An 18739-nucleotide genomic window follows, 5' to 3' on the forward strand; every position below is an offset into this window, starting at 1 on the left:
TTACATCGAGAGAGAAAGCTTACTTCATTCAAACTAGTTTTTATATCAAACAAGTATTTACTACACACACACACACAATTTTTTAAAATAAATACATTGTAGTAAGCTATGTTTTTTTCAGTTGGGTATTTAATAATGGTATTTTCAATAGGTTGATACACACTAGTGGAAAATATTGATTCACGTTATTAGTGCTGTTTAAAAAATTTATGTAAATATTGTACATATAAGTTTGATATAAAATAGTCGTTTGAATAGCTTAATAACATATTTATTCGAACTAGGTATGCTTTATTCTCAGTGTAATTGGCATTTTATTTTTAAAAACATTTGATATATATATATAAAATTAAAATGAATTATATATTGACATATTAATGTAGCACAGTAATTTCCAAATACGATAACTGGAATGATTGGTGTTTGGCCGAGTTTGCCGTAACTTGATTAATTGATATTTACCGAAAGAAAAGTGACCCGCTCGTTAAAGTAATTTTTTTCCCCCTCGGCGTGTTCGATGTTTAAAATTTATCTTGGAAACGTCGTGCTCGCTCTTCCAAGTTCAACTTGGAACATTTCTAATAGCTCGCGACAACTTCGAGTATTAGCACACTAATTTCCATTAATTGGCTAATAATTACTAGCTACAGCTTGTAATGTCGTTAGTATTAGTAGTAGTCGCCGGCATCAACGCACTATCGCATATTAATGGCAACAATAATAACAATAATAACATCCATGGCCATTATAAAGGATTATCAAAATTGTTGACGTTACACGCAATTAATATTCGATGCTTCATTAATATTAATACCGTTATCACATTCAATATGCAGTAATAATCGATAATATTTCGCGTTGAGAGGCGATGATTTTCTGCGTGCATAAATTTCCACCAGTGTTTCACGCATGCAAATTATTCTATTTTTCCCTTTAAATGCGCGGAACCCTCGCGGATTCTCGCGGATGCGACGAGCAAAAGATCGGCAGGTGCTGGCTCGAATCAATGGCCATCTCTTCGTCAATTATGTCGGGCCGATCTGGTCACAATGCGATGCTTATTAATCCGAAAAATAACAAAAAATTAAATAAAACTTTCTGAAAAGGGGAAAAAATTAGGAAACAAATATATCCAATTTATTTCTCGGAAAATTCGATCGGCGAAATGTCGTGCACGACCGCAATAATTATTAAGTTCTCGCTGTCGTTGATTCGCTCTCTTTTTCTCATCCTCGGGGTGTATAACTTGATATGGAGAATTTATTATGAGAGCATCGCTTACCGATACGCAAATATTTGCGTAATTTAATTCGGACGCCTCGAATAAATTTGAATGCAAGAATCTTCCGAATATCGTCACGTCGAAGACGTTCCGCATGATCGAGGAAAAGGGAGGATTTGAAGGGCAGGAGAAAGAGAATAGCGTTTATTCGACACGTGTGCGCAATCTTCCGCCGTCAAAAATCGATCTGCGAAATAGTTCGCGCCAACTCTTTTCTTTTCCCTAACGATTTTTCGCCGCTTCCTCGTTCGCGCTTCCTCGCGTAATTTGTGTTTCCCACAGAAAAATATTTATTCTACTGAAAAAAAACCATTTAATTTAATTTTTTCCTTCTAATAAGTAACGATTATTTTCGATAAAGAATATTTTCTTAATAACTTAAAATATGCTTATCATAAACTTTAGAAACTCGTTATCTTTTACTTGACAAAAAGACTTGAAATTATAAATAAAATTTTCTATTTTGACTTAACAATCTTAATTGAAGTATTAAATTATACTAGGATTCAGGATATATTCTGAATAAATTTATTACTGACGAACTTACGATAGATTTGCGGATATATAAACTCATAAATAAGTTTAAGATAAGTGATACTTATTTAATTCAAGTACATATTTTCCTGTGTGTTTACACGGAAGTTTTATATTAAGTAAACCTTACTTGTTTCACGAGTAAATGATGAGCGTACTTTAAGACTCTTCGTCAAGGAGATATTTCTTGCGAAGATAACCGTTACTTAAAAGAAAAAAAAAAACTAAAAAAATAAGAAGCTGCTTTTCTTCGCATGAGAATAAATTTTTCTGTGTGCAAAAAACTTTGGCATAATCATATTGGCTAACGCGATGCGCATTGCATAATACACACACACACACTCTCGTTTCTTTTTCCGTTTTTTTAGTTATTTTTAACGGCCTAAAAATAAGAGAGATATCCATCTCAATAAATCCGATAAGTGACGGTAACGTTTCACTTCCCCGGGAGGAAAATTAACGTTCTCCCATAGGTAATTACATACGCGCGTATATACATACAATTTACACGTAGATCGCTCGTTCTACGCGTAGACTTTGGGTATCTCTGTTTTTTAAATATATATATATTTTTTTTATTTTTCTGATCTTTACACGTTCGTGCATTTGCGAATTGGCTCGTTTATCGGGCTTGTTTCCCCGAAATCAAACTGTTAATTCGCTCGCTTTTATTATTTTTACAAAGTACATCCTGAATTATATTTCAAATCAATATTTATTCCAATAATCGAGCGCATCGCTAATCAGCAGCAGCAAAGTCTCCGCTACAATCTTCACATTTACCTCTACGTATTCACCTGTTTACGTTCAGTCCCGGATCGCGTATGCGTTATTTTTTTTAAATACCTTTTACTTTTTGCACTTGCCTCCGGTGCGTTTAATTACCGCAGATTTCTGTATATTTAGCCTGTACTTTTAATTCGCGCCGTGTCTGCGTATATTTTTGTGAATGCGAACGCAGCGGTTTGGTCGCGAAACCGGTTCGCACGAAGAGGAATGCACGTCACATCGCGGGATTTCGATCGCGCGTCCGCCGTATTTTCTCATCCCGGTCAAAATCATTATTATCCTCCCGCGGGAGCGTTGTTATTGTTGCGTACGCGATTGTTAATGTAACGCACCGTTGGCAGGCTCATCATTTAATATGCAAATGCAAACGAGCGTTTTCGAATTGGTACGACCACGTTTAGATTTTTTTTTTTTTTTTCGTGATTTTCGTGAACGTCGATTTTCCGTGAACGGGTTTTTCCCAGCCAGAGTCGAAGAAATTTTTCTCGCGCGGAAGATCTCCGACGAAAGTTCGGAATAATCTCTCGAGAATTGTTGACAATTGTCGGTGAGATTAATTGCGATTAAGAGAATGGAGTCAGACTTGTTGGCGGCTTCTCGGATTCTCTCTCTTCTTACATTTAATCGCCGAAATTATTTTTTGTAAAAGTATGAGGACTTTTACACACGGAAAAAAATATTTATTCTACTGCCAAGAAAAGCGATTATTCAATTTACCTTTTTCCCTATAATAAATAATGATTATCTTTAATAAAGAATATTTTCTCGATAGTAGTCTTAAAATATACTAATCATACACTTTAGAAAAACTTATCACATATTGAAGAAAAAAAATATATATTTAAAAAATATTATAAAATTGAATTGAAGAAATAAATAAATTGAAAGTTTATTTTGACTTAATGTTCTTAATTAAAGTGTTAAATTATCAGGATTTAGAATGTATTTTGAATAAATTTGTTACTTATGATGAATTTACGGTAGATTTGCGGATATTTAAACTTCTGAATTATTTAAAAAATATAAGTAATACTTATTTAATTCAAGTACACATTTTTTTGTTTTAAATAAATCTTACTTGTTTATAAATTTAAATAATAAATATATTTAAGATTTTTATCAAAGAGATTCTTTGCACGTAACGTACTTAAAAGGAAAGAACTATACAAAATGAGAAATTGTTTTTCTTTATAACATGAGAATTTTTCCGTGTATTTTTTGCGCATAATTATTTCATTAATTACATTAAAATTCCGGAAATAAAGTGTGTGTGATTTACGTTATCGGGTTGTCGTTTTTGTTGAGCACCGATGTTCCTTTTGGGAAAATAATGCGCGATTAATACCCGATACATCGGATATCCGTATGAACGAACGAAATGCATTGTACGAGCGCGTGAAATTGCGCGTGGAAAGATGAAAACCCAACGCGGCGATTAATTCGATAAAATGAAATTCCTCGTGTTGTGATAAAACAATTCGATATAATAGAATCTCGACTGTATTCGGTTGGATTCCCCGCGATTCGGATTTCACATTTACACGTCATTCGGCCTCTCATTCGGCAGGCCGAGCCCGATGATTCGCGCAAATAGGTCAGATTACCCGCACGAACTCTTATATCACTGAGCTTACGCAGTTTATGCAATTTAACGCGCGCAACTCACAGACCGAGCTCTCTCTCTCTCTCTCTCTCTCTCTCTCTCTCTTTCTATCTATCTATCTATCTATCTATCTATCTGTCTTTCTCTTGCTCTCCCCCTCGTGTTCCAATTCAATTAACTTCGGCCGAATTAAAAAGGGGAGAAAGCGCGCCGCCCCTGCCGGTCGCTGGATGCTCTAATACGTGACGCGATAATAAAGTGAAATATTTCTCCTTTCCAGCGACATGCGGCGGCAAGTGCTGCGGCGAAGAGATGGAGGTGCGTCTGAAGCAACAAGCCCGGGCGGACTTCCACAGTCTGATCCATCATCACAGTAGAAGTCTGCAAGGCCTCCTCGCCACCACCGCCGACGCTCTTAGAGGTAGGATTCTCTACTCTTCTTCCACAACTGCATTTTAACGCGTTTTCTCTCTCCTCCAGCTGCCTCCTCTTTTCGCTGAACATTTCAGATGAGGATATAAATGTTATATACTTAATATAAATCCGTAATAACCGCTCGCTCAGTTGGGCCTGGTTCACTTACGGTAAATGCTCGATACGTTTTACATGACAAAAGCACTTCGGGAAAACTAGTTTACTTCCAATTTTATTGTATATTTATTTTAATTCTCATTGTTGTGAAAAGCCCAAGTTGTTTTGACTTATAGTATTTGACTCGATCAAAATAGATAAACTTGTTGAAGACGAATTAATAATTTAGTTGTAGCTTGAAATTAAGAGACTCGCGGAATTGGTTTTTAATATGATTTTCGCATTTTTTAGACTCGTAATGATACTTGGAAAATGTAGCTTGAAGTCCGAATTTTATATCAGGTGAATTGATAATTCTCGGGCTTGATATTATTGCATCATAAAGTAATATGTAGTCGACAGCGAGAATGCATTAAAGTCTAGTAACACACAAATTTTCAACTTTACGAGAGGCTTAAGTAAAGACTCCCAAGTAGAGTAAAGTGCTTCCAATCTTGTGGTAAATGAATACAGTTTCGAGTTCCATATAGCGTTGATAATAAAGCGAGTAAGACTCAAAGTTGAGAAAAGCAAGAAAAGGAATTAATTAATTGAATAAAGTTTATTTGAAATATATCATCTTGGACGCTTAATTTTAAGCCATCTTTAATAAATTAGGAAGTACGATAATGTGTGTAGTTCAAAATTGAGTCTAGACGTTCTATATATATTTTTTTATAATAAATTTTTAATTAATTTATATTGTACACTAAGATTCCTCTTATCAACTCTTTCTCTTTTATCGAGATATTATCGAGATGTTTATTATTGAAAAAAAAATTGAACAATCCTGGTATTTTCAGGTATTTCTTTTTATTCTTGAACATCATGGATTTTTATGAAATCGTATTGATACTCAGGGAAATTTTTGGAACCTTGAATTTTTAAATTTTACCCCTTTCTGACCAAACGTTTCTTTAATTATTTTTCTCTTATTCATGCAAAATCTACTGACAATAGATATGACGTGCATGTATTTACATTTACATATTATCTCGCGTGACTCGCGGATCAAGTTTTTATTTAAAAAATCAGTCACAATAAGAAACAATATATTTTTCTATAAATTGGCATTGTGTATTTACTCATCTTTCAAATTTCATATTCGCAATGAATAGGATCTATATCAAATTATTAAATCAAAACTTAAGTAAATGTTTAGGAACATTAAAATAAGCTGTATAAAAAATTTTTTTAATCTTACTTGGAATTTTGATTCCTGAAAATATCCAGAGAGTTTTCAGAAAATTCTTTCACAAAATTTGGGCGAACATCCTGATTATTTAGGAAATTTACGTTTTGATTTCTTCCGAAAAAAGGTCCACGAGCTAGAGGTCTACAATTACTGAGTTACTAAATCATTTCGGAGAAAAAAGAGAACGTTACCGACTTAATAATGCCAAGTGTATCCTGCGAAGTATATTAAAACTCTCCTTCCCCTCCCCCCTCCCCCCATCTCTTTCCGTAAAAAACATTCTTGAGCATTAGCTCGGATTAAGCGACGGTTTATCCTGCGTTTCCGGTGTTTTGTCATTAGAATAACAGGGTTTTCAGCGCGCCTCGTCCGCCCTTCGGCCTTGATTTATGGAGATTCCCGGTCGGTGTATCGACAAAAGTTCGACAAAAGGGAAGAAGGGACGCTTCTCTCCCTGAAAGGACGCGCCTCTACCGTTTTCATCGTACCCGTGATTCCTGGCGCGCTGAAAGCCCCGATAATTATCGTGGACGATTTCGAACTCCGCAATTCTCTCTCTGTCTCTCTCTCTCTCTTTCTCGTTCTCTCTCAGACTCTCTACGGGACTCCCTCGAAGGTGAAGAATCGGAGTTGCTCTCTGCGTGCCGCCTTATACGGGGACAAGAAAGCGAACCGCTATCCCTCCTCTCCGAGCCTCTCTCTCTCTCTTTCTTTCTTTCTTTCTCTCTCTTCACCTCCTTCTCCTCCCTCGGTCCATGCTCGGCCGATCTATCTCCTTAATTCCCGGCGTCGACCTCGGCGCAGCGTAAGATCGGCCGCGCAAACATGTCACTCCTCATCTCGCAGTCGCCCGCGAGCGGAATTTGCATACGAGAAATTAACGCGCGCGATTGTCAATCGTGATTCATCTTCATCGTTTCACATTACGCGCTTTATTACTTTCAATTACGGCGCATCGTTTTATTCCTATTGACGGAGATCGGTCGCCTTCATTTCAATCGGGGCACTTCAATGCACTGACGATGGATGATCTCATCACCCCTTTTCGAGACTTTCCGAGGAGGAGCTTTGTTTTCCCCTCCCCCCTCGCCCTCTCATTTTTCCCTTTCCTTTTCGACCTCGCCGCGGGACCGCACCATCGTGCGTGCACCGTTTCGACACCGCGAGCGGCGATTCGGCTGGTACGACACGGCTCCTTTAGTCATCACGATTACGTGGTCGGTCCGGTATTTATACCGGCGGCGTGTTGCATGCTAACCAACCGGTACCGCGCGCGCGCGCGCGCGCGCGGGCAGAAAAGGGGCAAACGAGGTAAGGCAGAAGATGATAGGCGGCGGACCGTGCGCGCGGAAACGCGAGGCGGAGGCGGCGTGCGTGTTCGCCGCGCGCCACCGCGAGAGAGACGCGTGTCGTTGCCTCGGTAACGCGGCGTCTCTAGAATTCAACCTCCGCTCTCTGCTATTTTCGATACCGCGAAAAACGCGCTTCCTCTCCCTTTCTCTCTCTCTCTCTCTCTCTCTCTCTCTGGACCGCTAAAGTGTTTTGCATCCTCGCGCGTCCGCGATGGTGTTTTTCACGGCCCTGCGGAAACCGAAGCCCTCTCTCGATTCCGTGCTCGAGTTTATCGGGTCACGGCTTCTGTTAAAAAAAAATTTTTTTTTATAAGAACGAGGTAATATATAAAGAACAGTCCGTTTCTCTTTGGTTTACAATGTACGTGCAGTTTGTTGCTGTCTTATTGGCAATATTTTATCTTTGTATTAAATTACGATATATACGAATTCGTGGATTTCTGGACGGTGACAGTAAAATGTGACGAAGTTTGTGAGATTTGTCTCTCTAAATTTCTTGAAAATTTATTAATGGATTGTTTTGAAGATCTGAATCGTCGAACGTAAATGAAATTATTGAAAATTGTTACATTTCACTATGTAAAGATGTAAACTATTTAGTCTATCAAAAATTGCAGTGGATTATTAATTAGGATTATTAGAATTATTTATTTCACGCGACATTTTCTATACATTCTTTATAGAACATATTTTCAAACTTTTATTTGATTTCTAAATGTTACATGTTACCACTAACGTTAACTAACATTACGTAGTAATTCGGGAGGAAAGATGATCACGCTAGTAAACAGAATTTCGGGTTCGAAAGAATATTTCGAAAGAACACTTACATGCTTGTCTGATGAGGATCGCCGTAATTTCCCTTGCACTAAAGGATGCGCACGCTTGATCATCGCCGGATTTACTTCTGTCTATTCGGAATTTCAGTAATTGAAGGAAAACAAATCCGAGTAGCCGCACACGATATCGCCTTTGAAGTCCAAATTAACGTGAGGCATGATCCGCGTCGACAAATAATGTTTTACAGGAGGAAGGAAGTGTAAAGGTCTCGTTTTCCCTACTGAAAGAGAAAAAGAGAGAGAGAGACGAGAAACGACGGCTGCGGGATATCGTAACGCGTATTTTTATATGTCGTTAATTTTAGTCGCTTCATAACAGCGAGACATATCCATTTAAAAATAAATTACGCTATACGCTCCGTTGCGATCCCGGTGGGAAACGCGGTACGAAACTTTCGTCCGCGGAGCATAATTCTGAGTCGGAATGTCGCAAATCAGATATCGGAACCGGTATATTCTCGGTGAGTCCAATTTCAGTATCGTACATGATATTTCTCGTGAAGAGACCCATATTTCGAAGAGAAACGGCCGTATTTCGAATCGCTCTCGCTCGTTTGTACGATGATCGAGACCTCGGATAGAAATTTATGTAATCTCGTGTTCTCATGTCCCATATATCGTATTATATAAACTAATTAATATATAAATATACGTTTTTAATTAATACATAAATAAATGTTTTTAATTAACGTTTAATTAAATATATTTTTTATACGACTACGCGTTTACGTAATTGATTTTATTGTATAAATACATTTTTTTATCGCTCGTAAAGAAATGTTTAATTTTAAGATATTAAAATGTTTTGTCTTTGTATTCATTTTTTAAATACTTCAACATATTTTACTTTTAAATGATGTTCAGGTTTAAAACATTAAAGCTGAAACACCTTTAACAGTTCTAACCGTTTTACAAAATGTAGATTGGCTTTAATCTCATCGACTTAACTTTTTATCTTTTTCTAATTCCTAGAATTAGAAAAAGATAAAGCTTTAGTTCTGGCTTCCAAGAATAAAAGATCCTAGCTTCAATTTACAATCGCATTTCAACTCTGATGATATGCAGAGCAGTTTATAAAATGTGTACCTGAGATCATACATATAAGATAATAATATTAACCATCAAGATTCTCATAGAGCATGTTTTTTTTATTTATTTGCATGATAAAGATTCATGTTTTAAATTCAAACACCGTTTGGAAAAACTAAAACATTTTTTAATATTTAAGAAAACGAAGGTAAAAACATTATATTAAAGTTAAACACTTCTTTTACGAGTGATGCCACACAATTTCATTGCTTTTACACGCTTGTACATCCGCATATTAAATTGCCAGACCGCTAATCTCGATCGATCGATGTCATCGAAATAGAGATAACGTTTTTGTCGCCCCGACCGCCACTTCCCTTGATAAGATCATTAGAACCGCAAGATGCCACGTTCCTAGGCCGCGCATTAGAGCCCCTTGTCGAGGCCACTTGAAACCAAAGCGGGAATCGAGGAGCACTTATCGGCCGTCTTCTTCGTTTTACGCGTTCGCGCGATTAAGTGCGCGACCGCGTTCGTTCGTTCATTCGTTCGTTCGTTCGTTCATTCGTTCTTATAGTCGGTCGTGAGCGCGGCTCTTCTCGAAAGGCTCCACTCCACGAAATCTCGAGTGGGCGGATTTGCATGAGGAATTATTCGATCGAGTTAGATTAGAGAAGAACTATGCGAGAGGAGAAAAGAAGGCGGGGAGGGTGAGGATAAACCGCTGACGCGTTCTATACAAACCTGTATCTAGAGGATGACTGTCTTTATCCTTTTTATCCCTGTGAGCGACCTTTTTCTTTTGATATTTTAGTATAATCTTTTTCCCCCTGGGTATTTTAACTTTCTTGACACAAAGAAAACGCGGACCTCACATCTAAAGTTGTGTTGCTCCATCAGAAGAGAAAATATTTTTGGGATTTCATTGATATACGTTTCGATGTTTTCAGAAAAATAGCATTCACTCAAAAAGAATTGTAGGATCTCTGGTACTATTGTGGTCTGATCTTGCAGAGAAGAAGTACGTGTATCGTCGATTTGTAATTTTACTTCCACCACTTGTAATTTTAATTTCCTTTTTAGCAAAGATAATATTTTTATCTAAACAATATATAGTACGTTTCTATGTTTTCTGAAGAGAGGACTATAGCAGTTTCATCGGAAAAGAATCTTAGAACCTTTATCTCCAATTGTTGTCTACTGTTTTTTAAGATTAGATGCCGATCCGTAACTTTATTGTCTCGAAGATTCTAAACTATGTGTTCCCCATCCACACAGAAAATTCCTTTTTGATTCATGTTTTACCTAGAAATAACCTATATATATCTCGAATACCCTGCGACGGAGAAAATCTCGAGTGTTCGAAAAATTTCGAGAGTTTCCAGCGATCCTCCGACTCGAGGATTACGCGAACCTCGATATTGGGTTGCGGAAAATGGACGGGGATTTTTTCGCTCGTGTTTGTTAAATATTATGATCTCCTCTTCGATCCCCAAGCTGGGACCAGCCGTCCGCTATAAATGTAAAAACTATAATAATTTTTTAGATTTTATTCATTGATATGTAAACAAAAATTGAAAATGAAGTTATATTTACTCATTGATACATTAATTTATTATAGTTTAATATAATTTTTGTCGTCAGAAATTTCATTTTTATCCTTGTTTTCTAAATGTTTAAAAGTGTTTTAGTTTAAAAAAGCTAAACCGTTCGAACTAAAACTAATTTTGTATACATAAAAAAATGTAGATGGAAATGAAACACCTTAAATTTAAACACTTTCGTTTTGGGCGGAAGATCTCTTGGAGTCAGCTGCTCGCTTGTCCCACTTAAGAAAACTTATGTCTTGGGAAATTTAGCATTAGAGGATCGAAAGACTAAACGGAGCCCTTTCCGCCATCTGTGCAGAGACGGTGATCGTGTTGCTGCGGAGGTCGGAGAACAAGACCATGGTCATGTTCGACCACGTGTACCGCTCGATGGCGGTGCAGAGTAGGTCGTCGATCCGGGCGCTCTACCAGGCGATGATGGACTACGTGTCGCCCGCCAACACCCCGGACAATCTGCAGCAGCCGCTGACGCGCGAGACGCTGCAGGAGCGCATCGACGAGTTCTTCACGCGGCTCTTCCCGATCGCCTATCACTACGCGATCAACCCGCATCAGGACCGGCAGGACTTCACCGACAAGTTCAAGTCCTGCCTGTACGAGAGGATCGACGACATACAGCCGTTCGGCGACACGCCACAGAACATATTTAAAAAGATCGGCAAGAGCCTGGAGGCCACCAGGATTCTGGTGCAGGCGTTAACCCTCGGCAAGACTGTCCTCGAGCGGACCGACAACGTGTTATTCGGCATCGGTAACGGTGGCAGCAGCAGTCCTCAACAGGAAGCCTGCTACGACGCCCTGCTTAGAATGACCTATTGTCCCAAGTGTAAAGGAATCGGAAAGGACGTCAGGCCCTGCAGAGGATTCTGCACGAACGTTGTGAGGTAAGCGATTCACGAGAAGAGGCTTAGGAATTGTTGGAATGCACGAATAAGGGTTTCATTGTTTGGCAATGTTGAGTCAGCCTTTCTCTCTCTCTCTCTCTCTCTCTCTCTCTCTCTCTCTCTCTCTCTCTCTCTCTCTCTCGGTCAGCGTGACAAATCCACTTTTCCGATTAGGCGCAACGATGCAGGTCGAGAAATACCGACCGTTACGCGCGGTAAACTGTGCATGACCGAGTAATGACGCTTGTAATACCCGCCTCTCCCCGACGGATGATTAAGCGACTGAATTGATAATTATTGTAATTATCTGCGACTCTGTATCTCGGGATCGGGAGATCGCGGCTGCTCCCAACGAGGAGATTCGTAATTGTCGGCGATCGTTACGGGGAGATTACTATGTCGGCGGGCGAAAAGAGAGGGAGTGATTTATAATTATTAGATTCCCGCGCATAATAATAATCGATATGATAATCACGCGGTGATTTGCGACACCTTAATTTAACGCGCGAGAGATAGCATAGGAGAGAAAATGCAGATATGAACGTTTGCAGGGGCTGCCTGACGGAGCCGGCGTCCGAACTGGATCTCGCGTGGTCCGGTTACGTGGGGACGGTCGAGGGCCTCGTCTCGGCGGTGAGCGGCAAAAGCGATACCCTCGGCCTGAATGTCAGGATCGCCGTCCGGGAGTTGGACTCCCGCATTTCGGATGCCATTATGCATGCGATGGAGGACGGTCCGCGGCTCGAGGAGAAGGTGAGTGAGCGAGACCCAAGAGTCTTCGTTATCTGCATGCGTTAGCGGTTTCGCGGACCCGAATCCGCTAATTAGGGGAGAGTTGCCGAAACCGGTCGCCGAAATTTTATATTTTTATGTAATATAAGCAACATTTAAATGAGTAATATGAGAATGAGAGATTTAATAGATTACATTTTGTTTTGCAAAAGAATCCAGATAAATTGACTTAATTTTCATGTAATTGATAATAATGTAGATCGTGCAATATTGTAAGTTTTATATTTTTATAAAAGAAATTTTAAATAGGTTGAATATTTTATACATACGTTAGCAATTATTATAAAGATTAAATTGATATTTTTATAAAATCTATATCAAGGTTTTATAAATCGTATCATTATACATTTTATTATAATAAATGCTGAATGTAAATAATAAAATTAATAACTGATATGAATAAAAATATGTTAGCTGCAAAGGTACATTCAGGGCGGTTTTATTTCAACGTTTTTATCTTTTCATTATTGTTAGTTATTGATTATTAAGTAATTATTAAATATTTGAACTTTCTTCGCCAGATTATTAATAAAATTAGTATTAGTTAATTATTTCTTATATTTTTAATTTAATAAATTTGATATTTTTAAAAGCGATACGATTTAACCGATCTAAATTATATCTTGCAGAATGTTTATTAATGAAAGATTAAATATTGCAATGGTAGATAACACATTATGTTACAACGTTCCATTTCTAACATTCATTTGCATACAAATGAGTATAAAATGGGAAGTATAATAAAAAATAATTTAAATGGTATGCATTTGGCAATTCTCTCCAATCTAGATTAAGAACAACTCCCGAATTCTACGCGAATCTGGCGTTTGATAAGAGTAGAAATCGTTCTAGAAGTAAAATAAATGTCCCGGTGATCGAACATGTCCCGAACAATTACACAGAAACTTTTTCAATTTTAAATATGTGTTTTCTATAATATAAAAATTTAATTAAAATTTTTATACTTTGAAATATTTATAAAGTAAATTACTTTAAATATTGTTATAAAAATTAATGTTAAAAGAAATAAATTTATACACTAGATTAGAGTTTATATTTTGATAATACCCTTAAAATTTCTTAAGATAGATTACATGTCATATATTTGTCAAGATAATAATTTTTTGTAGACGCAAGCATTTTAGATTTTCCAGATAATTCATTCAGATGTCTTACAGTTTTTATTATTGTTGAAATAATTGAAAAAAAAGTTCGTATTTTTGTTACTAATAACGTTTTATATACATTAAATATTTTAATTAATCATATAATTAGATTATTTGATATCGCGAGTCCTTAAAGTGAAATCCCTCACTCTTGGCTCTGCACAGTTACACGTCTGGTCACTGGGACATTTATATTAACACTCGGAACTTTCAAAATCATCTGTATTATATCCACGCACGGAATTTCACGATAAACTCGCTCTTCATCGAAATTCACCCGAGTGTATAATACATTGATATTTCCCAGTACACCTGACGTACGTGCAAACCCACGTACATACAGTACGTAATACGAGCTATGTATCGCCGTCGCTTTGCCTCTTTTTTTTTTTCTCTCTCCCGACGCTTTTCACATTCGTCTTCCACGCAGCTAGCGCGCGCCAGCTTATTCCCCGTATTGCTCTCCTCGAGACAATTCTTCGTTCGGCGAACACGCATAAGTTATGCACTCGCTCGCGCCGTCGCCCTTTCTCTCTCTCTCTCTCTCTTTCCCTTTCTCTCGTCTTCCTCCACCGCCTACCTCACCTACCTATATACCACACGATTTCTCGTCCCTTCGTTCCGGTTCTCGACCCCGGAGTCCCGACGAAATGAGCCGCTCTCCGCTCGCGCGCGCGGAACGCAATTAAAAGTTTCTCACACGGGCGGGCCACGCCGCACCGCGCGCCGCGACGACAGAATCGATCCCCCGTTCGTTTTAGAAGCCAGATTCCTCCGCTCGTCGTCTCTGCGGTTCTTCCCCGTGGCACCGGATTGAAATCGATTCACGCTCGCCGATCGTCTTCGATTACCGTTTCGTCTTTAACTTTAACTAACCGGCACTTCTCCGGCTCTTTGCGCCTCAGGTAAAAGAGAGCCAAAACGGAAAACGAAACTTAACGAGGCCGCGTCCCGAGCCTTCTCCCGACTTCCTTGGATTTCGCCACGTCATATCCTCCTCTATACCTTCTGGAGAAGCATCGAATACTTATTATCTATCCTCCTAATCGCGCGCGAGTCTCTTATCCCGGCATCGATTTCGGACTCGTCGAATCGCGAACAAAGGTCTGCATCGGGTGGCCCGAATCGGGTGGGACAGGGAGATCGAGGTCCAGGGCCCCTCTCTCTCTCGTGGGACCCGGCGGCAGGTCCCCGTACACAGGCCCTCGTACCTGTCCGTTCCGTGCCGTGCGCGTATAGACCTGCTCCGACCCGTTGCATTCAGGGGATCTCTCTCGCTCTCTCTTTCTCTCACACGAATCCACTAATAATTCCCGGCGGTCGGCGGCCCGGGCGCATTCTGCGAGCATTACGTGTCTGCATTCCACGTGTAGGGGCCCTATACGATCCTCCTCCTCTTCCTCCTCCTCCTCTCCTTCCTGACTTCCCTCTCTTCCCTTTCTTTCTGGGGACGCGGCGGCGTGGGGCCCAGGGGATCGTTAAGGTAGCACCTTAACGGCCTTTTTACGAAAAGACGCCCGACAAGGTGATTCCCCTGCACCCCTGGATGTCCCTCATTATTATTCATCCCGCGGCGCCCCGCGCTGCCCTTATATACACGAAGGCGTTTAACTTATTCCTCCCGGACCGGCGCGTCCCTTCCTCCCTCTCTCCCTCACTCCCTCTCTCTCTCTCTCTCTCTCTCTCTCTCTCTCTCTCTCTCTCTCTCTCTCCTTAGCTTCTCTATCGGGGAGAGAAGCTCGACGAAAGTCACGTTATACCGACCCGGATTAGCACGGAAATTCCAAGGCGCGAGAGAGTGGCCAAGGGGGGATTAGTGAAAAATCCAGGGGGGACACGTCGTAATCTTCTCGCCGAATCCACGAGAGAGATCTCGTCGTAGCTTTCGCAAATCAGAGCGGGTGGAAAAAGAGTTTTCAGACAAAAAAGTATATGGTACGAGATAAAGTAAAGATCTTATACGAGATAGATATCGACTTCTTAGCGAATCCTCGGATCGCGTGTCGGGTCTTTTTCTAAATAGCTTGATGAAATAAAACTGCGATGTGAGAGAAAAAGTGACGAGAGGAGAAAGAAACGGATGGAAGAACGAATGCTGTCATATTTTGCATTTTGTGAATATCCCCGCTGCAATTAGAACTTGTGGAAAGTCTTCATCTTAATTAACGAATTCTCGTTCCAGTTTATTCCAAATCGTAACGAAACTTTTTTTATTTTAAGAATAGCTTCGTTCCAAAATTGTACGTCTTACCGTTCCTTGCTTGGATACATATTTTTCTTCAGAGAAGCCTTTATTCTGTTATAAGAATATATCTTTGGTATAAGAAGCAATAAATGTGACATATGAGATAACGATAGATATTTCTGCTGCATATATAAACATCTTATATAACTATATATACGCGGAGAATTTTCTCTTAGAATTTATACTCAAAGTTACTGAAGTCGTTGGATGGCACGGCATTTTGAAGAGAATTTTAATAAAATTATTATTTTAATCAAATCTATTAAGAAATTATAATTTTGACCAAATTTTAATAAAATGTATCGAGATTATTTTATATTACAAATTAGTAATTTTATGTAGTAAAAGATTTTATGGTACTGTAAAAAATTACATAAATAATAAAACTTACACATTTGATAATGAAATATATAAAATTTTTAAATATTTTTATCTTTAATTGTACAAAAATATTTTTATATTAAAATTATATCTGCACAATTAGAAATAAAAATACTAAAAAATTTTATATAGTTTCATCGTAGATTGTGTGACTTTGCAAATATTATTTGTATAATTTTATGTAATTTTTTTTACAGCGTACGTTAACCTACGACCGTTCACGATTTCAATAAAATTCTCTCCGTGTATGAGTCATGCTTTCTGTCGAGTATTTTCTTTCCTGAAAACGATGGATTTTGAAGGAGAACGTTTCTCTCTAAGTGATTCATTAAAATACACGCGAATTGTTCTCGAGTGTCGCGCTATTTGAGCAAATCGTTTGAGGAGAAACATTTCTTTCGAAATTCTCCGTTTGCCTAGGACGATGAACACGGGTGAATGTCCTTTCGGATCGACATTCCCGGACCGAGTTCTCGCAAAGAAATGTCCTTTATTCACGGTAGCGTCCGAGATTCTTCTCACAATCTCGCTCGAGCGCTTCCATAATTGGGCGAAACGCGAAAAAGGAGACGCTGCCGTTTCGCCTGCCTTCTCTTTCTCTTTCTCTCTCTCTCTCTCTTCCCCTCAGCGTCCATTCAGACAGAATTAATCTTTTGTCATTATTCATCTCGTTTTGTATATCCTCTTTTCCCACACCTACACACGTTTTGCACGACACAACGGCACTCGGAGACCTCGTTTCGGGACGATCGAACGCGACTGAACTGGTTTCCTCGGGAAACACTTAATCCGGAGAATCCTACAGATACCTGCAGATATATATCGTCACGGTACATCTGATGCCTTCCTTTAAGATTTAAAGAAACGAAAAATATATCGCCGCGGAGATAAATAAGGAGGAGACGTGTCTCGCGGATATACGAATTAAATGCCTCGATTATAATTTTACGCGGATTTGCAATTTTACAATTCGCCGTTAATTTCTCCTTCACGGCGCAGTTCCACGACGCAACACGTGCTCGTAACATCTTGAGCGAGGGTGCTTGACGACAAAATCCCTTGTGCGCCATATTGTAAATCGCCTGAGTTTCGATTTGACTTGCTCACGGTTGCCCAGGTTTGACCTAGATCCAAGCGATGGACGGATTACCGTGTAATTTGGGCAAACGTATTTACATGTTATCGAGTTCAATCGCTTAATCGGGACTCGGAATGTGTTAGGTCGGTACGAATGTGGATATGCGTCCGATGTTACACGTCATATCGGATAATTTCGTCCCGATGAAACCCGATATTCGGATAAATGTCAGTCTGGAGAGTAACAGCTTTCCGACGTTAATTTTATATACGTTTTCATTTTATTTAGATTGCTTTCTGCCCCCCTATATTTCATTCTGTCTATTCCTCGGTACATTTACGATGCGACGATACAACGGCATCTGATACGATGAAATTTGCTCGGTTTAAACGATAACTATTGGATTATTGAAGTATAATTATCTCTTAGCGGGAAAAACATCATAAATATTTGCTGAAATAATATTAGCGCTGTATAATATGATCCACCATCGCTTAAAGATAATCCGAAACGATGACAGCAGGAAACATTTTATATTTATGTTAAAACCAATTCTTCCTAAAATTGTTGTGTTGAATTTCTCACACTTCCGAGGACTAATTTTACGTAATAAGATTATGTTGTTTGTGCGTATGATGGTAAAATAACACAGTTAATTAAATAAGACAAGTAAAGTAGTTTTGAAACCGAGTTACCTAAAATGAATAAAATATCAACACATAAAAAAATGCTTCACAATTTATTTTCAAACAGTGTCACAGCGTTACATTTTTTACATTTGTGTTACTTTCTAACGTATTCATCGTGTATTGAATTAACACATTTATGCCGGCAATTTAAGACGCGCGACACATAATAAATTTAACGCGAGTTTCTCTAAAAAACTGTAAATAAAAATTGTATCAAAAAGTAAAAAAAAAAAATTTACAAAAGAATAAGTCATCTGTGTGAAGAACGCGTTCGATAAATCGTTACAGCCAGCGCTTATATTCGCGTGACGCGCGTCTCGGCGAATTATATGAGGAAACCGCCGAGAACTTTATTCCACTGGAAGATGTGTGTATTATCGCCGGGCGTAAAATTCACCGTTGATCCCGCGATACGTTTCGCGCCGGTAATCCGACGTCGAGGACAGGTTCTTGGCGATCTCCCCAGACGTTACGCCGCGGACCGCGGTGATTCGATATCGATGACACGCGTACCTACATCCATCCCGTATATACGTATAACTTCTGCGATAAACGTCCGTATTGGCGCAGAAATCACGAGAGAGAATTCCTCGATTTCTCCTCCCTTCCGCCTCGGTGTATTCTCACTCTCTCTCTCTTCCTCTCTCTTTCTCTCCTCTTCTTTTCTCTCCTCTCTCCGGAGATAGATATACAACGTACCC

The 18739-nt window shown here is 39.0% G+C and overlaps 1 protein-coding gene across 1 annotated transcript in view; it reads left to right on the plus strand.

The window, feature by feature from the left end:
• The window catches only part of LOC105835435 (division abnormally delayed protein), a 55305-nt gene that overhangs the window by 1682 nt on the left and 34884 nt on the right, over positions 1-18739 (plus strand). The window contains exons 2-4 of the mRNA XM_036289780.1: positions 4489-4629; positions 11102-11687; positions 12239-12440. Coding sequence (XP_036145673.1) covers positions 4489-4629; positions 11102-11687; positions 12239-12440 — 929 coding nt within the window. The remainder of the gene's footprint in view (positions 1-4488; positions 4630-11101; positions 11688-12238; positions 12441-18739) is intronic.

Source organism: Monomorium pharaonis, chromosome 7, assembly GCF_013373865.1.
Source record: "Monomorium pharaonis isolate MP-MQ-018 chromosome 7, ASM1337386v2, whole genome shotgun sequence".
NCBI classification, from domain to species: Eukaryota; Metazoa; Arthropoda; class Insecta; order Hymenoptera; family Formicidae; genus Monomorium; species Monomorium pharaonis.